Source organism: Lethenteron reissneri, chromosome 39, assembly GCF_015708825.2.
Source record: "Lethenteron reissneri isolate LAM-NWPU_2019-01 chromosome 39, ASM1570882v1, whole genome shotgun sequence".
Taxonomy (NCBI): Eukaryota; Metazoa; Chordata; class Hyperoartia; order Petromyzontiformes; family Petromyzontidae; genus Lethenteron; species Lethenteron reissneri.
Window position 1 is genome coordinate 1,857,578 of NC_083817.1, and position 23,930 is coordinate 1,881,507.

At 47.1% G+C, this 23,930-nt stretch overlaps 1 protein-coding gene across 2 annotated transcripts in view; it reads left to right on the forward strand.

The window, feature by feature from the left end:
* The window catches only part of TMEM59 (transmembrane protein 59), a 66,209-nt gene that overhangs the window by 17,450 nt on the left and 24,829 nt on the right, over positions 1-23,930 (forward strand). For both annotated transcript variants that reach the window (XM_061567748.1, XM_061567749.1), the window contains exon 2: positions 18,158-18,263. In XM_061567748.1, the coding sequence (XP_061423732.1) occupies positions 18,158-18,263 (106 nt within the window). The remainder of the gene's footprint in view (positions 1-18,157; positions 18,264-23,930) is intronic.

Below are 23,930 nucleotides of genomic sequence, written 5' to 3' on the forward strand. Positions count from 1 at the left end.
TTCATTCCATCATCCATGCAAAACACTGTCTGCGAGAGATCCCGGACGACGCCACCCATTATGTTGTATGTGTCGGAATTATGAAATTTTGATGAAAATAATAAAAATTAATAATTTTCCGAAAAATGCGCAAATCGCATTAATTATGATAGTGTGTGTATTAATACGCATGAAGTATGATAATGCGTGTGATTATATGCATAAATTATGATAATGCGTGTGATTATATGCATAAATTATGATAATCGTAGTATTTTATGCTGAGGCTTGCGATTATGTTAATGTGTGCAGTTACGATAATTTGCTTAGTTTCGTTTATCCAGGGTTATCAATCAGGATAACACGATTATCATAGATTCATTTACCGATTATCCTAGTGTGTGTTATAATATTTTAATTCTCCAGGTTCAGATCTCATCACAGGATACAGTTGTCAAGAATAAGACAGTTTTGCATGGACTTGGAAAGAAGCACTCGAACAGTTGGTGTTAAGCAATTTTAATTCTAAACAAGCACATGACACTCTAGTATGCGAAAGCGAGTATACGTCAATAAATTCATGGGCAATCTTATGCAATTAACGAAATTGAATGACTAAAAATACTTCATCATTGGCGAAATTATGCAGTTAACGAAAATGAATGACTAAACATTTCTTATTCATGCAGCTCGACGGCAGCAACTGCTTTGCACGATCAGTTGATATTGAACGCACCACCTCGAAATGGCAACCCTTTTTGAAACGCAAAGACAGTTTTTCTTTTAAAGTCTTATTCGTGTGCGTGCTGTGTGTGCGTTGTCCCCTCGTAATATTAATTGTGTCGTTAGCTTGTGTGGTGTAGGAGGATACAAACAGCGGCCAGGTGTTCCTCTCGATTGGGCGTGGCCGCCGCAAGCTCCTGCTGCTCCCTCGCTCGGCGTGTCGCTCGGCTTTTGCTCTCTCTCTCTCTCTCCACTGCTGGATTGAGCGGCGTTGGCACGATGTTCTCCTTGAAGATGCTCGGTCGCTCGTGTCGCTCGGTGTCGCTCGGTGTCGCTCGGTGGCGCACGGTGGCGCCCGGTGGCGCAGGGTGGCGCAGGGTGGCGCACGGTGGCGCAAGGTGGCGCACGCGCTTTCTTGGTGGCAGCCCCCGGCTTCTCCACTGCTCGATTGATTGTTGAGTCGGCACGATGCTCGCTTGGTCGATCTGGACGTCTTGTGTGTTCACACTGGTCGTTGGTCGGTGTGCCCTCAGGCACACGGCGCATTCGATGGCGCTGTCCTCTCCCTCGCAGCCGTTTGACCAGGCTTCCTCCACTGCTTCGCGCTCTCTGCTTTGCTCGCTTGGTCGACGCTTGGCGATCTCCGCCCTTTTACAGGTTGATTGCTTGTCGTCACTCGTCACTCTCTCTCTGCTCCGTGCTTCCCCTTGTTCGTGCGGCTGCCAGCTTTACTCGCACTTAACTTCGTTCTGCGAGAAGCGACATCTGCTATCAGCATCGGTGTTTCGTTTCCTCACGACGCTCCGCCAGCCGGAGCACGGCTGAAACCCAGCCCCGACCCAGGTTGAACTCAGACTTCTGCGACTCGAACGACCCCTCCTCGTTCCATCTCTCCTCGAGGCACGATCTGCCCCAACTCTCTTGCGAGCCCCGTCGCAACGCTGCGTCGCACGCCGAGTTGCGAGACTGAGCACGACTCAACCCAGACTGCCCGTTCGCTGTGTGTGTGCCTAACTTAAACGTGACTCCCTTCTCTCTCTCCGCGTCTCTTGCGAGAGAAAACAAACAACAAAACAGATGTCTTTGGAATGTCAGGCACCGATTCCCCCCTGTGACCTTTTTGATCCCTCCTTGCTTGCCCTGCGTGGGTCATTCTGAGGTCAGACACCGCTGGAAGACAAAGGTGGTCGAGGAGATGTATGCAATACATTATGTGGTCCTGTATGTTACATTTATTCTTGAGTTATATTTTAATGTCCTGAGGTTAAGTGCAACTAAGTTTCCACTTATGCTTCCTTAACTGTTGGAATTCGTAATTATTATTTTTTTGGTCAGGTAGATAGAAACATACAATACAAAAATAATATATATACGGTGAATACGAGAAATACAAGGGAATTACTAATAAAAAAAGCCCCTATTGTTTGTTGGTTCATTCTTTCTGTTAAGTTTCTACTTTTCGGTTAGGAAAACGCCAAGAAAACGCGAAGCTTCAACCGTCATTCACTCTGCACCTTATCTGTACATCTCCAGATGTCTCGGGAGGTTTAGTCCATACATCTTTTTGTCCGTCTGGATGTCTATGACCTTTTTGTGACCGAATTCCTATCATTTCAACCGCCCTCCATGTCTCATGGACTCCCGGTGTGCCCGTGAGTTGTTTTCATTATTTAATTTTAAAAAAAAATAGATGTTAAAAAAAAATATTTTTTTCTTAATTATTCTTAATATTAATAACGGAAAACAGGGCATAGATACAACACTGGATACAAGCACTCCCAAGAGGTGTGCTTATATCTAAAAGTAAGGTTCTTGTACCAGAAGTCACCATCTGCTCCCCCCCCCCACCTGTGTAATGTAAGCATGTGTTACTTATATCAGAACTGTAGTTATAAGGTCTTCCCAACATCCATCGACTACTGTGTAAGCACACCTTATATAAGCAGAGCTATGATAAATAACACATCTTTACACAACTGGCGTCTGTGGTGCAACCCAAACTAGCATCGGAGTGCTATATTATATTTGCGTTTCATTTCATTTTAAATGTTCGATTCGATGGCCATGCAGTGAACATGCTACCACGTAGGACGTATTATACGTGTGCCTCTTCGTATGGTTAAAGGGGGCCTGTTGACGGGACTTGAAGTGGTGTGGATCTCCAGGTCCAGTCTGGCAGAACTATGGTTCACAGTGCCCAACGATAGGTGAACCTTAGTCGAGCTTTATTTACCTTTCGGTTTAGTGCACCGAACAGGTCTAACTGTGTCTGTGGACTGCCCTTGTCTGTGCGACCAGGAGACTCGGCAGAGTTTGTTTAACAAAGCCACACATTGCTTTTGCTGATGAGACTCAGAAAGTCGATATTGGGCCCGGCGTGTTCCTGCTTAAATAAACACTGCTTGGGAGAGACATTGCTCTGGGAGACTTGCAGTCTGTTGGTCATAAATATATCTACGTATTTATTTTTGTGATGAAACACTCGTACCCATTTCTTTTATTGATTTTAAAATATTTAGCACATTATAGTCGGGAGATGCGGTGTAGATAATTGAAGGAGGTGGTGTGAGAGAGAAGTGGAGAGAATTTAAAGAGATTGGGAGAGATTGGGGGGACAAAATATTTTTTAAACAGGACAGTGCGAGCTTTAAAATAAATAAATGTTGAGAAGTAAGACGAGAAAATGTTTTGAGAAAAGAGAGTGGAGAGAAACGTTTAAGAAGAAGAGAGACGACCAAGGAATAACAAAGAGAGATGGGGAGGAAAACAAAGGGAGTGGTACGAGGAGAGAATTAAAAAGAGATGGGGAAGGAAACAATTAGAGAGAGAGAGTGAGAGATGGGGACAGAATGAGAATGAGAGGGAAGAGGTGGCCCGGTGGCTGGGAGGTCAGAGCGCCAAGACGGCACCGCTGAGGGCCTGGGTTCGATTCCTGGGTTCGAATCCTGGGTTCAAATCTGAGTTACAGCCCCGCCCTTGGTTAAGCTCGGTTCTCAAGAGTCGTGCAGTTGGAAGTCTCAGCCTGGTCAACAATTGCTGCACAGAATACACAATTGAACGTGGATTTGTCACTCAGTTTGGCTTATTTCACTCCTGAGGCTTAAATGTTTTAAGTTTGATTGACGTGTGACGAACGGTCTTTGCAGGGTATATAAAAGGCGGATATGCATGTGGCTTGAGAAGTAGTTCTTTGACGTCAACTTCTGGAGCAGTTCTCCGACACAGTATGATGCACTTCTAGCTGCGGTTGTTTGGAACAATTGAAATGTGTTCGTCTCATCACGTGGCGCTCCGATAGCACAGTCGGAGTATAATTGTGGGGAAAAAGGCGGCGACGATGGAGGCTCTTGGAGTTGCATACAAAATAACAAGTCGGGGAACACGCGTGCGCTTGGAAGTGTGTAGGGAATCTGTACCCGTGCCGTGTGCCCCCCCCCATACTGCGTGTCTTGATGCTGCCGCAATCTCCTTTAGCAGACACAAAGAGGATGCGGCGCAGACGCTGCTCACCCGTAGTGTGGATTTTACGCACGTGATTGATTGCATGCAAAATACTGAAATGGGCCACTTGATGCAGGGTGTATAAGCTGATTATATTGATTGTCTGGATTTGAATATTCTTTGCATTAACCCAGCTGGTGTTGGCAACAACAACAAAAAACCCCCACAAAGTATTTGTCTGGAATCAATTATGAAGGCGGTATGCGATCCACCCTGTTGTAAATGCCACTACGGTAGGCTGGCTGATCACTTGTATTGGTGGGGTAGAGGACATGGCAGATCTATCATCACGTGAAATATACTCCCAGATTTTGCAAAATCACCCCAAGTGCACCGGATCTCGGAAGCTAAGCAGGGTTTAAGCCTGGTTCGTAACTCGTATTGGACACTGCCAGGGAATACTGGGTGCTGTAGGTTTGATCTGCAAGGTGGCTATGAAATGGCAATACAGGAGGAATTGATTCCTATATCTATTGATGTGGAGTTGAGTGTTATCTCCCTCGTACGCATGAGTTTTTCTCCACGTATTCTGGTTTCATCCCACATGCAACAACACTCGTTGAATGCATTTGGCCCCACATCCTATTTGTGAGGGTCCTCCTGAAGGAGCCATACTGCCACGTAAGGCTTTTGTGGGTCAGGCGGCTTTTGCATGTTAAAATAATGAACCAGGTGAAAAACAGACCTGGTTTATTATCTCTGTGTGTCTTTCTCTCTGTGTGTCTCTCTGTGTGTCTTTCTCTCTATCGCTGTGGTTGTCTTTCTATTTGTGTGTATCTCTATCTGTGTCTCTCTCTCTCTCTCTCTCTGTGTATCTCTGTGCATGTCTCTCTCTATGTGCTTGTGTCTCTCTGTGTGTGTTTCTCTGTCTCTCTCTGTGTGTCTCTCTGTGTTGAGTTTCTGTGTGTGTCTCCGTATGTGTCTTTCTCTGTGTGTTCTCTCTCTCTATGTGTGTGTCTCTCTAGGTTCTCTCTCTCTGCGTCTGTGTGTGTCTCTCTATGTGCGTGTCTCTCTTTATGTGTCTCTCTGTGGTTGTCTCTGTGTGTGTCTTCGTGTGTGTCTCTCTCTATGTGGATGTCTCTCTCTGTGCGTGTTTCTTTGTGTGTGTCTCTCTCTCCATGTGTATCTCTCTCGTTGACATGCTGGTCTCTCCTTGTAGTTGCTCTTGCGGTATTTTTGTTCCTGTTGCCCGGCTCTCTGACATTGACATGCTAATCTTGTCATTGGCACAGCCCCCTGGTTGCTGGAGCCGTCTCACATTGACATGCTAATCTCTTACATTTACGTACAAATTCCATCTCTAACTCCGCCCCTTACCCTTGGGTTGATCCCACCTAAAGCCTAAATAACCTCTTGTTGCAGCAGCAGCAGCTCTTTCTCCTGCCTCGGCAGTTCTCCTGCTGTGTTTGTCTCACCAGGTGACGGTTGCTTGTGTTGCGATCGAAACGTCGTAATCTATTAATTTTCTATCTCCGTGACTTTACCGTAAGAAGCAAAGAGTATGGATTCCTGCAGTCACGAAAGCTTAAAATCAAGGTTACAATTTAAACGTTAGCTCGCATCACATCGCTCGCCATTGCTATAACCCAGTGAATTGCACATTGCAATTTTTTAAATGTTTGTTTCCTTGAGCTTAACATTATTATTTTTCTCTCATATGTTTGGAAGAAGGCAATTTGTCATATCCTTTGTTTGCTCACAAAAATGAGGCGAGTTTTCTTCAGTTGGAGTGTTCTTTTAACAGGCCAGTGAGCCGACACGAACGGCATCTTTACAAAGTTGCTGCAATTGGCTGTTTTGAATTTGAAGTTATGAATCTGCTCATTAGATGTCTTGGAAACTTATTTCGTGGTGGTGCTCTTAATTGTGATGTCCATGCAGTGTTTTTGAGTCTGTGAGTTACATTTGACGTGAGCTTATGTCAAAATGTGCCGCGTTTAGGACCGAACACTCAATAACATAAATGATCTTCACAGCTTCCACGGTGCCTACTCCATTTCACAGATACTAATTCAAATGTTTGTGCATAAACGATGGGGTTTATTGCTATGTTCTCAAAGAGTCCACGAGGCCAGTTTACACAGGGAGTGAAGTCTAATCTTCCCACGACTGTCTCGGGTAATGTTTGCAGCGCGGCGTTGTCCGACGTCACTCACGACTGTGAAGTGACCGATCGAGGTTGGTTCAATAAATTGCGATGCTAAACCACTTCAATACTTTGTGTCGCAGCCAGAAATCAAAGTTGAATAGAATCGAAATACTTTTGTTTGTTTGTTATCATTTCTCATATTTGCAAATAATATTTTTAGCCAGGGCCAGCAGGTGCATATTTTGTGTATTTGTGAATTCAGTGCCCGTCCAGTTCATGAGAACCAATGAGATAGGTATTCGTGTGTCTCAGTGGATGATGCATCACGAGAGTAGGAAGTGATTTTCATTGGTACATCGATGCATTGTTGCATCACCACTGCTGGTGGCTTTTCACCGTACAGGGACTCCTCTACTTAAGAACAAGTTAGGTTCCAGAGGTCTGTTGGCAAGTCCAACTTTACTCCTTTCGATTCCAAACATGTTGTACGGCATGCACACTAAACATGGGGAATGGCTTTAATAGTTGTATAATCTTCTGTAGATGTGGATGCCGCTGGTTTTTCATGTACTGCAGATGTAGATTCCACCACCGCCATCTATTGCGCGGCGGTTGAACTTACGACTCTCGGTCCGAAAGGGCAACTGGACACACGGACAGGTTTGTTCGGGTCTCTTTAAGTTCGTAAGTGGAATATTTGTAAGTAGAAGAGAAGTCCCTGTACGTAACAGTTACTATCACAACAATTCGAGCAAGAGCCAGTCGTTAATTTCTTCAAGAGCGCTGCTGCTATGGTGCAATGGGTCACGCACTGGACTTGCAGTTTAGAGGTCGCCGCTTCAATTCCATGTCCGGGCGCGGGAGTTGAAACCGTGGGAAAAGTTTCTGAAACCCCCCCCCACCTGCACATCTGTCCAACCAGCGGTAGGTAGAATTGGGTACACAACAGTTAGGCGGTTTCTTAACAAGTGAGAGCTCTGTTAAAGGGTAAAAATATCAGTGGCAGGTGCTCTTTCTTTCTCTCGTCGGAATTCGGGTGTGAAGTCAAATGCAGTTGTGAATGCCTAATATATCCATACGAGCAATTATCAACTCCATTTGCTGTGCTCACTTCTAGTACGGAACCACTGACACCGTGCAATTTGGCTCGGGCGGCGAGCAATGTTGACCTGTGTGCTGTCAACACACTTATTGGATTGTGTCCATCATCCCTGCACCATCCAGACATCCATTACTCCTGTATTAGACGGCAACAGAAAACCAGGTGCGCGAGACATCGCCCGCGTGTGGAGCGCATCTTGACATTCTGCTGGTGTAGCCGTGACATCGTTGCTCCGAGGACAGCGCTGTTTTGTGCGATTTCTTCTCCTTATCTGTAAACACACACGTGGGTTGCGCGCCGAGTTAAAAAAGTCATTTAGTAGCCAAATGTTGACGTTGCGTGCATGTGTTTATGGTGGGATTTAATCTGGTGCTGCTAGTCCACGCGGCACGTTCGGCGCGAAGTGAATATCTTATTATTGTTAACGTTGTGAAAATATTTCACCCGGATAAATGCTTGAGATGAAACGTCCAGATTGCAAGGGCATCCAGGGTTTCAACTGACACGTACATAGCAAACGTATACCGACGCGTAGATAAACATTTGGAATCTATAACTTACACGGTTTGTATTTATACAATGTACGTGCGTTGAACTTCTATCGCACCGTACGTAGCGAACCGTGCTAATCACCCCCAGTCAAAGGCAATGTCGTTATTAGTCTTGACATTGTTTTTATTTACAGTGCGTTTGATTACCGGAGTGTACGAGGACATAAGCACTTGTGTGTGTTGGCTTTGAGTGAATTCAAATCTGAAACGATTTTAATCGGCCCAAATAAAAAAAAACTTAACGAAACAATTTTTTATTTTACCTGGTAAGGCCCACTGAACTGTATAGTTATTTGTCAGAAGCGACTTGGCCACAAATGAGAGCTCGTGTGGAAATTTATTGTGTGGAAATTTACAGCAGCCGAATACTCTAAATGCATGCTTGTAAATGTAGAGAAAAATCCACGTAACCACGGGGAAAACACACAAACTCCAAATATACAGCAGGCAGCAGAGTTTTTATGTCTTTCTGTGCTCTCCTTTTCTGCTGGACTTTGGCAAAAGGACTGTTACATCAGCAGAACTTGGCATTGATTTGCCAGTTTTTCCCCACAATAAAATTTTGGCTGAAATCTTTCAACAAATACACGATTTGTCCACTGTGTACTCTACAGTGGACGTTATCCTTTGGCGGTGATATTTCTCACACGTTACGAGGATTGCAACTTTCACTGCTGTTCCCGATGAGGTCGGTTTACAGCTCCTCCGTGGGCAGCGGCAATGGAGCCGATGGATTCTCTACAGCCTCTCACTGTCTCTTCGTAGTTAAAATGGAGATTTCACGAATACCGATTTAATCGAAACATTTTTAAGGTGCAAATGGGCCAAACAACGCCTCAAATGTACGCAAAGGATTTGTGAAAACACCGCATACGTTTCGCGCGAAACCCAATTTGCTGGCGTTGGGGAGTTCTCGGCTCGTGATGCACACGGCTAATGAGCTCTGCGCGGAGGTACGGCGCTCCCGAGTCAAGCCCGCGTGCCCAGAGAGAAGCCGACGCATTGCACGCTCCGATAGGGTGATCTCACCTGTCTTCATTAAAGCATTACCAAAGCTTTCCCAGAGGTCTCTCTGGTGGTGTCTCCTACGATCACAAACCGCTCTTGAATTCCATCAAAAAGTAACCTGCAGCGCCAAACCTATTACCATCATTAGGGGAAAGAACGGTGATCCAATCTCTGACCCCCAGGAACAGGTTTGCAGATTTTCTGAGCATTTCTGTGAGATCCTGGGTGAGGGGATATCCCTCGGCCAGGAAAACAACGTGGAACAAGCTACCTGGTCTGTCGCTCCGCACGAAGCTTCAGGTCTTCTCAGCCGCGGTCATTCCCTCCCTTCTTTACGCTTGCGAAACGTGGACCCCCTTAATGGAACATCTTCGCTGGTTAGAAACATTTAGGTTGGCCTGCCTACAATCCATCCTGGGTTTAACCAGGCTGAATTGTGTGAGGAGCTCACAAATCCTTGAAAGATCTGGACAAAGTCCCACAGGTGAGCTCCTCCGGCAGGCAAGGCTGCGTTGGCTGGGTCATGTAGCCCGCATGCCCAGCCACCGCATGCCTAAACAGCTTTTGTTCGGCCGGATCGAGGGGGCTAAACGGGCGCGGCACGGGCTAGAGAAGAGATGGAGTGATGTGGTACAGGAGGATGTGGAGCTGAGTGGACTTGCCGATGACTGGAACCAGCGGTGTCAAGATCGGTCTCTGGAGGAGGCTCGTGAAGGACGCTACCGGGTAGTTGGAGGCAGTCGCCCTCCCACAACAATGGAGGGCGGACGAGCGACGCTCACAACAACGAGCGGAGCGCCGGGTGGCTAAAGCACAGCAAGTTGGCACAGTTGGGGGCACAGGTGGTGCATCAGCCAGTCGTCTCAGTTGACCTGTGGCATCTGCTGGGTCTGCCCCGTGACCTCCTGCCAGCGGGCGTTCGACACTTCACGTGGCCTCAAGGTGCACAGCCTGGCGTTGTGGTGATGTCACCGCCACTTAGTGGCGAATGGCGGTTGTTGTTGTTGTCTCCTACTGGGCAGCTGCCCTCCCCCCGTTCACGGTGCAACCCTTTGAACGTATTTGTTCACTTTTTACTGTTTTTACATCTTTCATTTGCCGAACTCGTTTGTCACAACAGACTATTGTGGCGAAATACAAAAACACGTGTCGGTCTGTCACCCCTAAACATTTTTGTGCTTGCAAGGGGGGTGTCACTTTACAATGCTGAGCCCATTCACCTTTCTGCCATACCTCTTTTTTTTTTTCCACTGGCACAACTGAGCTGTGCCAGGGTCGGTGCCGGACCAGCCTGGCGTGGCTGCGGAGATACCAGGTTATGTCGTTACCGCAGAAATCGGGCTGTGCCCTTGATGTACTGTGCAAGAGAAAACATTATTAACCTCACGCCATGGCCCTGCTTGGCCCCGAGCAAGATTTGGATGTCGTCTTACAGGACTCATGTGGCAAGATGTTAACTACCTCCCCTGGTATCCAGGAGGTCGTGGGTTCGATCCCGAACCTGACCACTGTATATTTGGAGTTTGTGCGCGTGTCTTTCCCTGTGGTCGCGTAGATTTTTCTCCGGATCCAGTTTTTCCATCGCATTTTTGAAACACGCGTTAAAGAGTATTTGGCTGCTATAAATTTCCCCGTGGTAAGCCGCTTCGTTGAGCTATCATTTGTGGCCAGGTCGATTCTGAAAAAAAGCCGAATAGCTCAATGGGCCATACCTCGTAAAATATTTTTTTATTTAGGTTCTCGCTTGGCATAGTAAATAGACATTGGACAAAAGACACCACCCGTACCGTGAGGGCACCGCGCTGGCACGGAAGGTGGTGGTGTTCAGATTGCGCAGCGTTCAATGCAAGCCTGTGCTGAACAAACGGGTTAAATGAATTGTGCCATGGTAAATGAGCGTGGCACCCCGCTCTTGAGCGCAACTGTGAGCCTTCGTCTAGGAAGCACGCAGCATTTGCGCGGTCGTCAATTGCAACGCGCTTTCACATCGCAGCAGCTGAGCACTTGTACTGTCGCAATTAGAAATTGTGAAGTTTAAACGATAAAGGAGAGCGTGTTTTCAATTCACAACAAAGGAAGTTAGCCGTACGTATCAAGCAATACAATGTTCACAACAAAGGCAATTAGCCGGCCATATAAAGCATTCCAGTGTGTGGCCCTTGTACATTTCTACTGATGCACTGTCATCATGATCAGCATACAGTACCTACATCATTATACTGGACTTGGTGGCACATGCCTGGAATCCAGAATCAGAATATTTAGATTGGAAGAATCCGATGGGCTATGAAGCTCTTTTTCACAGATGGCTATAGCACGTGGCAAGCAAGCCTTCGTGGGTCGCACAGATTGGTGGAACTCCCTAACCTGCTGGGCTGCGGGCTGCCTAGGAGATGACCTGACAGCAAATGGGTGATTAAACCCATCGGTGCAGTGTTTTTTGTCTAATTCCCTCGTAATTATGTGGGGTTTTTTTCGTCGGCATGTGGTTTCCTTCCGCATGCCAATAGTCATTCGTGGAATTTGGCAAAAACATCCAAAAGCAGAATGCTCCTAGAAGGGAGAAGCCTTGAGACTCGATGGGGCTTCCATGGGCGAACGGCAAAATGTTCCTGCAGTTGTCATTGACAGAGTGTCTTTCCGTTGTTTTATCCTTTCAGAAATTATCTTTGAACCACACGGTAGCATATCTTGGCCAAATCATAGAAACACAGAGCCATGGTACACTGCGTTTTTTTCCTCCACTCATTGGTAGCTGTGCTTGTGGCTGGATAGCCGAGTGGTCAGAGTGCTCGACACAGAACTAGTTTGCAAGATGTCAGCGGTTGAATTGCCTTTCATCATCAGCCATATTTTATCCACTGCTGGATGAAGGCCCCGCCCGACACCATCGCCGTCCCGCACGGCCGTGATGCCACAATTCACCTCCTCCGCGTGAACTGACTCCGTCACTCCATCTCGGCGTGTGTCATCCTCTCTGACTTTCTCTCATTTTGGCTGACATTCTCACTCGTCTTGCTCTTCAGCTTGTTCATTGCCAATTACAGCCCATTTTAATCTCACCGTTTCTGCCTCCAGTCCAATGAGGTTTTGATTCATCTAACAGGGGCCTGCGTGTTGTATCTAGCAAAGGTCAGGTCCAAAGCATCTCGTGTTATTAAAATCAGAATGTACACACCCTTTGTCAACCCATTGCTGGATGAGGGCCTCCCTCACCGCCCGATGGCCGTGAGGATTGTTATGATCGTAATTCACTACGCCGGTCAATGCGGGCTGTTAAAGGGGGGCTGGGGGGCCAGTACCAGTCGGATATCACTCACGACTGGTGTTTGCCATGACCGGGAATCAACTCAAGCCACAGGTTGTGGTGCAGTGAAATCACCACTGCACCATCACTAATCCCACTCTCCCGCCCCCCCCCCCATGTTAATACACAGTGATCATCAGCGTCTTCTAATTCTATCAGTATCTCACCTTCGAGCTGTGTGAACGGAGCACGCTTTGCAGCACCTTTACACAGTGCCTGACTGGTATGGGTTCCACTATCCAGCGTCTTTGCTCAGGTTTTCGAAGATTCTTCTTCAACAATAGCCTCTCTTTAAGTATTTTTTTTGTGGTGCAATTTTGGGAAGATGTCATTTTGCACTGATTCATCATCATCATCATCATCGCCCGTCATTATCAATCCATTGCTAGATGGAGACCTCTCTGAGGTTTGAAAAAGAGCTTTATAGCTCATCGGATTCTTCCGGTATAAATCAATATTCTGATTCTGTTTACCATCTCTCACGGTCTCGCCCACCACTGTACTGGGTTAAAAATGTAAAATTTTGATTAGAGAAAAAAAAATGTTAACGCTACGAAATAACAACTGTGTCCCACGCCGTGGGAGCGTGGGTGGAATTGCTTTCAGCAAGCGCGGTGAATGTCACAGTAAAATCGTTCCACATTCTGTCAGATGTGCAATTCGTACCCTTGACAAGATGATAGTAATCCCTTTTAATGAGAGGCTTCTAATTTATAAACATAAGCCTCCAGGGTGGCGCTGCCATCACTGTCGACGCTCTCCACTCGGAACTGTCGAAAGCAGAAGTCCAGCATGTGTAGTGTCCACAAACAGTCCTTGACCCCAACTCCGCACCTTAATTGTATGCCTGCCAAACAAGAATAGTCAATTGGTTCTTTCAACATTTGCTTTAATAATGATAATAAATGGCATCCCATTATTACAGCGCGTTTTCAAGTGGAGCGAGTTGATTGTTTCAACCCTTGTCACAAATGACTGCGCAAAAAGCCTATTGTATTAAATGTCCCCTTTTTTAAACTTAATTAGGTTAATAAATCCATAGAATAACTGATATGGCTGCTGCAGGAATCAAAACTGTTGGCGAATTTGAGCATGCTGACTGGCCGTGCTAATCGAGCCGGCTGCCTAGACGCACGCTGCTATCTGGGGCCCAGGCAATCCCTTCTCTCTGACACCACCGCACCTTTGTTCAACGATGTTGTTGGCAGTTATTTGTGCGCGGCGGAGGCGAGGAAACGTAACGAATGTATCGCCTGCCGTATTCCTCCGGGGTGCTTCCACGATAATTAGTTGTTCCAAGGGGTAGCAAGCCCAATGTAATTTATCAGTGCTGCGCTTAATAATATCCATGTTCACACGTGCGCAGACTTAACCCAAGGCCAGGCCTTCGCTTTTGATTCAGAAGTGTGCCGTTTGTGCTGGCTGTTTTCACAGCCACTTCTGGCCTCATTCAGGCTGCTTCTCCAGAGAGGCAAGGGAGCTTGATCTGCTTGTGCAGCCCTGCATATGCTGTTTCCTTTGCGTTGGACTAGGATTGCTTAATACGTGAAGGGAGCAGCTGGGCCTGGCACACATGGCGAAACTAAATGGAATTCCGCGTGCGTGTCTGTTGGTGTCATTGCACCTTGTCCATTCTGCTTCTTTTCTGTGAGCTCTCGAGAGAAGCTGGCCTTAGAGCTCTCATGGCTGAATTGGGTGTTTTTTTTGGTGTGTGTGTTTGTGTGTGGGGAGCGGTAGTGTAGCGGTTAGCGCGCTATGCTACTAACCCGGCGACCCGAGTTCGATTCCCGCTCACGGCCAACACCAGTGACGATTATCTGAACCGGTCCTGGGCCTCCCCTAGGTCGACTCAGCCTGAAATGAGTACCTGGTGTGGTGTGTAAACATCGCCACTGGGGAGACAAAGGCGGTCGGGCGTGGTGCTGGCGTGGTGCTGGCCACCCACCCCCTCGTGTACCATTCCGGTCTTCATAGGTGCTCGCTAACAGCACTTGCCCCTACAGTCTGTTAAGGCTATACGGGGGATCTTTTATCTTTGTGTATGCGAGGCCGGTCTTCATAGGTGCTCGCTAACAGCACTTGCCCCTACAGTCTGTTAAGGCTATACGGGGGATTTTTTATTTTTGAGGCCATGCACAATGCTGCAATACCAGCAACTTGGGGTTTCATTTATCACATGATTGGAACACATTTGGAACTTCGTGTCCAGTCTGTTTTTAAGACTTTTTAAAGATTCACTTTCTAAAGATCTGCTTGATCCGAGGTGGCCATATGGCTCACAGACCACAGCGTCGAGCTGAGCTTGCATGTTACAGATGATGTAGGAATTTCCCCAAAAACCTGCGATTTACAAATCATCCTTTAATTTCGTGCAAAAAAGTAACTCGCAACACCATCTCATTACTGTCCCAAATGGGAAGAATGGAGATCCTATCTCTGGCCCCTCGGATCAGGTCTGCAGATTTAATAAGTATTTTTTTTTATCATGTCTTGGGGGAGGGAGAGCCACTCGGCCCAAACAACATCATGGGACAGGTGATGGATAACCCTGCAGAGGTTGAGGATTTTCAAAGGTTGGAGGATGCATCCCCCTCCCCCCCATTGACAGTGGCTGTCTGATCTCCATGAGTGATGGGGTGGATGCGGAGCAGGTGGATGAGTTCCCATACAGGACAGTGTGCTAATGGCCAGCTCCATTGAGTGGCACGTGTCTCACGCTGATTGGTCGAGTGGCATTTGCTTTTCATCGTCTGTCTTAATGCTGTGTTGAATCTGCCTGGTTTGTCACCCGAAAAATCCATGTCCTCTCAATCAAAATAATGCCTTTTACAGAAACACCTGTGCTAGCTTGAAATAGTCAGGGTACTTTGTCTACGATCCATCCTGGTTTAACCAAGCTGGATTGTGTGAAGAGCTTAGAAAGAGCCTTGAAAGATCTGGACATGATTCCATCAATGGGCTCCTACAGTCTACAATGACACATTGGCTGGGTCGTGTAGCCTGCATACCCAGCCACCACGTTACAGCAGATTTTGTTTGGCCGGATAGGGGGGCTAAACAGGCATGGCACAGGCTAGAGCAAAGATGGGCTGATGTGGTACAGGAGGACTTGGAGATGAGTTAACTCACCAACAACTGATACCAGCGGTGGCACGATCAGCCGCTGTGGAGAAGCTTCATGAGAGGCACTGCTTGGCAGTTGGAGGCAGTCTCCCTCCGGCAAAAATGAGAGGCGGAGGGGCGATGCAATAAGCAGAGCGCCGGGCGGCTAAAATGCATCAAGTTGGCGTAGTGGCAGAGCGCAGGTGGTGCATCCGCCAGTCATCTCACTCATTTAACCCATAACCATAACACCTGTGTCTGCTCCGTGACCTTCTACCAGCTCGCCTACAACTGTTGATGTGGCTTCAAGAGTGCACCAAGCCCCCAATCCAAGCATCGTGCTCATGTAACCACCAATTTGTGGTCAATGGCGGTTTATGTTGCTTTCTTGAAAATGTATTTGTGTTGTATTGCGTGTGTTGCATGCGTTTTCATGTGTGTTTGATTGTGTTTGTTTGTATGTATTTTGTTACAATGGGAACCCAATTTCCGAACCTTTGTTCTAAAAACATGGAAAACCTGGGTTTGATGCCCAGCAATTAACAACGTTCGTGACAAATGGTATCTGACACTTTTTTTTAGTCTTCCCTAGGTCAACTAAGCCTTAAATGAGTACCTTGTTACAATGTGTAAACAATGTGCACTAGGCCAGGCTTGTTGCTGGCCACATTACCCCATCCTATGCCATGCTCTCCTCAATCACTGGTTTCTAACAACACTTTCCAGAGCAGTCTTTATGGCTATACGAGTGATTCTTGTGGCTTTGCTTCACGTGTGTGTCGTCTATTGGGTTTATGTTGCATGTGAGCGTCTATTCAATTGTGCTTGTTATTTACGTCTTGCGAATGTGTGCGTGTGCGCGCGCTATGTGCGGATCGGTCGTGTAAGTGGTTAGTGCACTGATAGACCGGGTCATCAACGAGTGGAGGAAGGGGATTGCCCTCTGAGCAGACTGGAGGGTAGCATTGAGAGCACCGAACACTGGAGATGTCGACGCTGATGTTGACGCTGTCGTCTGGCTGGGCCAAGTGGCGCATGCACCGGAATACAAAGAATTGCTCCTGAAACAAAAAATACTTTTTTCTAGATTTGAAGCTTTCGTGACTGCAAGGATTCATACTCATTTTTTCGGTAAAGTCACGTAGGTAAAAAATGAAATTAAAATGAATAAAAATGAAATTAGAAAAAATCACGACGTTTCGGAGGCAACACAAGTCTCCGTCATCAGGTGGGACCGTCACAGCCAGATTTGCTGTATCAAGTGAGGCAGGGATTCCAAGATGCAAGTTCTTAAATACAAGTTAAGGGGGAGGAGAGGGGGGGAGCTTATCAGAATGTGGTAGCCAATGAATGGAACGTATCGGGAGGGGGGTGGGATAAAAGAGAGCACGAAAAACGACTTTGCACTGTTTGCAGCGATGTGCAGTCCCTACAGGATATTGTGAAGTGTCCGAATAAATGATTGTGGCGATATCTTTTTTGTGTTCTGCTTTTATACTCGTTGACCTTAATTGGGCTGTCACCTGGTATTTAATCCATGACGAGTTGACCTCAAACATGCCCCCGCAATGTAGCGAGTCGATATAAATGAAGCCCTCGGTGGGAGATTTATGTTTAGTTAAGTTGGGTAACTTCTCACTCGCTGATAGTTCCATGCTGGTCTTCATGTTGTGTTCATTAGGTTTTTAGCTCGGGTTTTGATTATTGTCTTGAGCAAATTATTTGTTGGTGGTGGCTCTTTGCTGTGTGTGCCCTTTCCATGGTTTTCCTGAAGATGAACTCAAGTGCGTTATTGCGTTAAATGAAGTGGGTGACAAAATGCTTCTGTAAGATGCTGTTGCACAGCTAAAACCTGAGATGAGTGCTCAATTCAGATTTTCTGATTTGATACTGGGAACTCTATCAATACTGCCCTCGGATTTTCCAAGTATCCGTACTTCAAACCGATTAAATCTTTCCCGGACATGAATGAATACAATGTGCAGAAAAAGAGGCCACTGGAATGGACAAAAACATTTCTTCTCGTTGTGGTGGGCGCGTCTCATCTCTTCATCCTTAGCTGCGTGGTGTGTGCGTTTGTGCTTTATTTCCTTGTGTTTATGTCAGGATCCACGCTGGTCCACATCCATTACTCCCCCCCCCCCCCCCCCCCCGGCATCAGCTGCCATGGAAGAGGAGGGCTATTGGCCGAAACGTCGCCTATAATATGCTTCTCCTTTCACGGCCACAGTGTTATGGAAATGCGTTGAGTTTTTGTTGTTTGTACTTGTGCATCGCTGCCAATGCAGCGGCGTTGCCAACTAATTTGTTGCATTTCAATGAAGAGTTTGCCGTGGCGGAATCCTCTTTACAGGAAAGGTCGCCTCGTCTAATCGTTTTTGCTTTGAGCTGCACGCTTGTCTGTGGCTGTGTGCGCATTGTTATACGAGTGGGGAGCGGTCGTATCGTGGTCAGTGTGCCGCGCTACGAACCCGGTGACCCCAAGTTCGATTGCCACTCACTGCCAACAGCAGTGACGATTATGTGAACTGGTCCTGGGCCTCCCTTAGGTCAACTTGGCCTCAAATGAGTACCTGGTGCAGTGTGTAAAACATCGGCACGAGGGAGACAACGGCGGCCGGGCGTGGTTGCTGGCCACCCACCCCCTCGTGTGCCATTCTGGCCTTAATAGGGGCTCGCTAACAGCACACGCCCCAACAGACTGTTAAGGCTATGAGGGGGGATTTTTGTCTTTGCATTGTTATATTGGGGATCGTTGTCTTTACGTGCATTGTTTGTATGTGTTCTCCCTGCAGGAGAGGCTCACCCTGGCCTGTGAGCGGGGATGCCGTCTGTTCTCCATCTGCCAGTTTGTGGATGATGGCGTGGATCTGAACGGCACACGCTACGAGTGTCTGGCTGGTGAGTCTTGCTGCTGTGCACGCACACGCATAACATTTCCTACCTCCCTACTCTCGTCCCTTGGGAGCAGGGGCACGGAGCTGACAGCTCTTGGACCCTATCTAGCCCCTGGGCCATTTCATATGGGCCACGAGAGGCCTGTCACTTCGAAATGGCCAGAAAATTATGTATTCATCATCACCGGAAGCATCGTTGCTGCTTGTATAAATCCTGAACTGCGATAGTAATCCGACATCCATGTGTTGGTGAAAGGGAAGCCGTTGCAGCATCGCAGTACGGGCCCTAATTATATTTTGCGTTATTATTAGATAATGCCAAAGGGGTGTGGTAATGTGTAGCCTGCCAAAGGTTCTTGAAAATCCTATTGGACCCTGAGATGGGAACCGGTTTCCCTACCCTGATTTAGAACATGGGTATCAGAGTTATTGGAGCTGCAAGGCACTCCAGCTGACTCTGCAAGTTGGTCGACTGCATCTTTAATGCGTGGTCGAGGAACGGTTTGCAGCACTTGCGGCATAACCAGCAGGCAGGGGGAGGTTGGGGGGTAGATTGGTGTGCACGGGAACCAAATAGCGGGGCTGTGGGCCACGCGGAAAAGCATTTGTATTTTGCCGTGGGTCGTACGCATGGTAATGCGGCCCAGCGGCACGCGAGTACGACACCCCGCGATACAATAAACCTACCCCCCCCCCAAAGTAATGAAGGGTTGAGATGTGGGAATAGAATTTGGCGTCTAATGATCGTAAAGCCGCCACTCTCCACGCCTGAGCTACCTTGGCAGTGAATGCGGCTGATGTGTAGGGCGCGTGTTTTATGCCGCCATATGTTTCCGTTGGCGCTATTGGCTCTTCCGAAGTGAATATTACAAATGAGTTGATAGGTTCTAATTTTAATAAAAACAAACTGAATCGTTGCACAGCCGTCACGGTGGATTGTTTCTAATTCAATAATAAACGCGGCGGCGTCTTTATCATTGCCAAAAGAAATAACGGGCGACGTCTAATTTTAGAAGCGAAACCCTGGTCTGATTATTATTTTATTAACCACGATCCATATCGACATAGCAATGCTTTTTTTTTACGCGCTTTTGCTGCGCTGCACTGAATGTTCCCGAAGTGTTCATTGTCAGCGTTTAACAATCGTGCCGGGCAACTTGGTGGCATCTGTTGGACAGGTTCACCACACACTGCTGGTGAGCAACATGAAGTTGAAATCGTGGTTGAGGACCCCCCTCCCCATGCCGTGCAGGCAGTGAGCGTTGTATGACTTCACCGCGATGGTTTGTGCAGTTGGGGGGGGACTACAGAACAACGCTGTATTTTGCTGCATTGCCCTCTGCTGCCCGCAACGCCTACTGCACATGTTTAAGGGGCAGGGTGGTGACCCATCCAAGGACCATCCAGCCTTAACCCAGCTTAGCTTCTGATATCTGATGAGTCCAGTAATAAAGTGTAAAGCGTGTTCCAAGGCAGATGTAAACAAATATATTTTTCTTTCAGAATGTGTGACGAATGTTGCTCTGGGAAGTGATCCGATAGTTCTGAGCCTAATAACAACGAAATTCTTGATGTGTGTTGAGATCGGCTTGTGGCAATAAACGTTTGGTGTCGTAAGTTGTTGATATCAGGTCAGAGCCAACAGTGAATATGCAGCATACAGTAAAGTACAGGCATAGCATCAAACTAACGTGAATATCATCCGCTAAAATGTAATAAGCTGAAATTTATATTTTTTGTTGTTAGGTAAAAGTGCTCGTTAGTAAACCTGAAAGAGTGATCCTCAAAATGCAGCTTAAAGCTCTCTACAACGCCGCGAGAGCGCTCGCGACGACGCCACGTTGACCACTAGGGAGGGGGGAGGTCGGCCTGTTCCAAGACGCTTTGCATCGCTGCGCGTGGCCTCGGAGTGCTCGAGCGCCGCTGTCACGAGTAACGGTCACCCTCTAGCCCCTTGCCTCTCAACGAACATGGGGGAGGTGGGGTTGAGAGTTCAGTGCGCGGGTAGAAACAAAAAGAAACAGACTCGTTTGTGGTCAACTTGGATTTCCGCGGTGTGCGACATGTGCGATCGAATCGCGTTGGTTGCTTATCGTCGGTCGTGTAGGTTTCTGTTCTAAGTGGGACCCATTCACTTGGTTTGGATGGTGACCGTCAAATAATTCTCAATCCACAAGCCTGCAGATTTAATCGTGATGGATTCGCATCGGATTTTAACGTATTGTATCATAATGTATCGTGCAATACTGCACTTTTAGACTTCAATAACAAGAGAGTAGTGTTAAGTTACTTTGTTGTTTACGGAGTACAAAAACATAATTTATGCAGTGAAGGCTTACTTAATCTCAATCAAACAGTGTTATATAAGGGTCTTGCATTTACATGTTTTGCCAATTCCATTTTAAGAACTTAATTTAACATGTGGGTGGAAACCAGAGTACCTAGAGAAACCCCACAAATACAAATTGCTAACACTTAGAGGTCTGCACAGACAGCGATCTGTGAATCCACATTCATACTGACGTGGCCTGGTGCCGTCAAGCAGCCCTTAGTGAGTCTAAATGGTTTTGTATTGTGTTTTTGATGGATCCGGTAATTAAGATGAATAGACTCGGGTAAATAAGTGATAGATGGCTACACCCATTGGTAGAGTGGGAGAGAAGGTTGGGCTCCAGAAACTCAATAATAGGGGTATCCCTAAGTGATGACGTTGAGAAGAGCATTACCAAAGTGTGTTAGAGAATGCATTACCATTGAACGTGGGCATCGTTTTATTCACATGGAAGTGTAAGCATTGCGGTTTCGTATTACTCGAAGCCTGTATGCCAACCCATGTGGCAAAAGATGATGCTCAAGAAGATCATCGTGTTCACACACAGCACTGCCACAGCACTGCCACTATAGCTGTGTGATATAACTCTTCCTGTGAAGCACTGACAACGAAATCGCACAATTAAACTTACTGTTATTGGCACTGTTAAGCTGATTGTAGTGGATTCCATTAATATGCACATGGGTGTAATGAGGGTCTGGCATCTTAAACTTTGGTGTAACGCATCGAGTGCAACGTTGCATATCCGACCGTCACATATCTGCCATGACCAATTAACTGCCCATACCCAGTGCAGTGTTTGTGCACGGTGTAATTGTCATTTGCTATAGGCGATCACAAATATGTCCTTGTTGCATACTGATTATTCGGCTCGTTTAAATTCGCTTACTTATAAGGTGCAGTGAAGTGTTTTCCCAGGTGTAAAGCAGTTGGTGCTTTTTTTTACCAAGTCACCGTTTTTTTCCCTAAGTCACAATTTTTCCCACGTCATCAATTTAGTTCGAGTCTCCCCCGGTGTGACTGTCATTCCCTGGAGGTGCTCGCGCATCCGCCTTGACCTCGGTCCCCAGCGAGTTGGATACGCGACGTCATGCTGGCGGTTCTTCGAATAGCCAACCCCCTCCAACGACTGCAGATGGTTCAGTCCAAACCGCTGGGGTCAGGTGATATCAATCTGTCAGATCTCACTTCCTTATGTATTCACTTGATCAGCCAGACTGCACAGTCTGGCGCCTTTTCTCAATTTACTTAGCCATGAGCGGAAAACCTAATTTTCCCCAACATTAGCATTAGACATTAGCTTCATACATTAGCATTATACATTAGCCTTTGCATGTTTTTTAAACGTAATTAATTTGGTCAAGTTTTGGCCTCTTACTTTTTTACGTGGTCCGTTATATTCGGCGTTATTTCATCACTATCATTCCAGTTCCAATATCTTCAATTTTTATTTTTTTACACTCTCATTTTATGCCACTGTTTACGGTACAACCTCAGACCAGCCGATGTTGATGGCGCTTGGCACACCAGCACCTGCACTGGCGCTTGGCACAGCAGCACCCGCACGGCGCTGTTGTTTAAAGCTCTGTGCAGATCCCAAGTTGGTTCTGTGTCGCCTTCTTGGCCACACGTCAGAATCAAAATCTTTATTTAGACGGGAGGAGATCCGATGAGCTATGTAGCTCTCTTCTTTTTTTTTTTACAGATGTCCAGTAGGGGTGGGTCAGCAAGTTGTAACAAAATATTGAAGTACAAATTGCATAAGTACGTACATTCATGCCGATTTTTCATGAAAAAATGCAAGCTCGGGCAAGGCAACAACATAACAACAATAACAGTCTCATACCACATCACGACAACACGCCTCCCTCAATAAAATTGCACATTAAAATGTAACTATCCATACACTGTTGACAACGATCAGAGTTACAAATCACATTGGCAAATGTGGTTGGATCCAGCACTGACTCATCTTCTGCTTCAAAGATATGTTTTTTTTAAGTAAGATTTTACGATGTCAAGGGAGGAAAGAACGCGTGCTGCCCGGCCGCCTCGTTATATGAAACCGCAGCTGTCTTGGCGGAAGGTGTTGTGGGAACAGCCGCGCACCACAAGGACCGCAGAAGTTCAAGGAGAAGGCCCGGCATCGTCGCCACCTCGGGGCAACGAGGGAAAGGCATTGAACGCTGTTCCTCTAGCAACGTCCACATCCCAAAGGGGGCGGGGGGGGGGAAATCTATAAATAAATCCATCGCGCGGCAATTCTGCTTGCGTTTGCAGCGTCATTGGCACTTAACGATGCGTTGTGTCAGCGTTCGATATAAAATCGATTCTCACGCTTACGTTGCACGCGTAGAATCGTGCGTGTAGGGATACATTGTTGCTTCTTTGCATGTGTTGACTTTAATCGCTCCGTCTGCATTCCATCAGCCACTACCGGTGCTGCATTCACCGCTGTCAGAAAAACACATTTTCGTCAATGCAGACGATGGAATTGAACGAATGGAATGAGACCCTGACCACCTCTGAAAACCAGATTGAATGGAATGAGACCTTGAATTGTGAAAGGTTCATTTAATTGTGACGAGTCGCATAATTGCGAGGGGGTGGGGGGGGGCTAATCGTTAAGTGTCTATAAAGGACTCAGCCGCAGATCGATGTGAGAGTTGCAGGGTGGGTTGGGGGGCCAGGGGGCTTTTGGCCAGGAGGGGGGATGGCCACCCCCCTAACGATTCCTCCGTACGAGTGCGGAATACACGAGCAACAGATGCCTGGACGTTGTGCCACATTACCATCCTTGGAGAGGAAATTCGTGTTGTCCAGATGGCTTGGCCTGGAGCACACTTCGCATCCACAGCGGGTCGGTACCATGAAGGAGACCCGAGTACGGACACCAGAGCTTCGGGTGGCTGACCCTCGGCTGCGGTGGCTGTTACGGCAGCCTAGGCCAAGCCTGCGCCCTCGGCGTCTCCTGCGTTGGACCCGGCGCTGGCACGCTCCGGCTATTTTTGTTTATCAATTGCCAGGCACAGGTGCAAAGGCACAAAATGCCAAGCAGCCATCAACAAGCATTCGTATTATTGAAGGTATATTCCATGATAGTGCGTGTTTCTTAAGTTTAGCAAAGGTATAAGGAATTGGGCACACATCTAATTCTGCCAAATGCAACCGACTGAGACCCCAGAAGTGCGTGTTACGGTCGATGTCCTCGCAGGCGTTGCAGATGTATCTTCAAGCAAGCTAATCATTGTCTTCCTGCAGGAGAGACCTACAAACCCAAGTACAGTTACTCCTGTGGAAGACATAATCCATCTCGCAGCGCTTCACTTCCTCAATAAA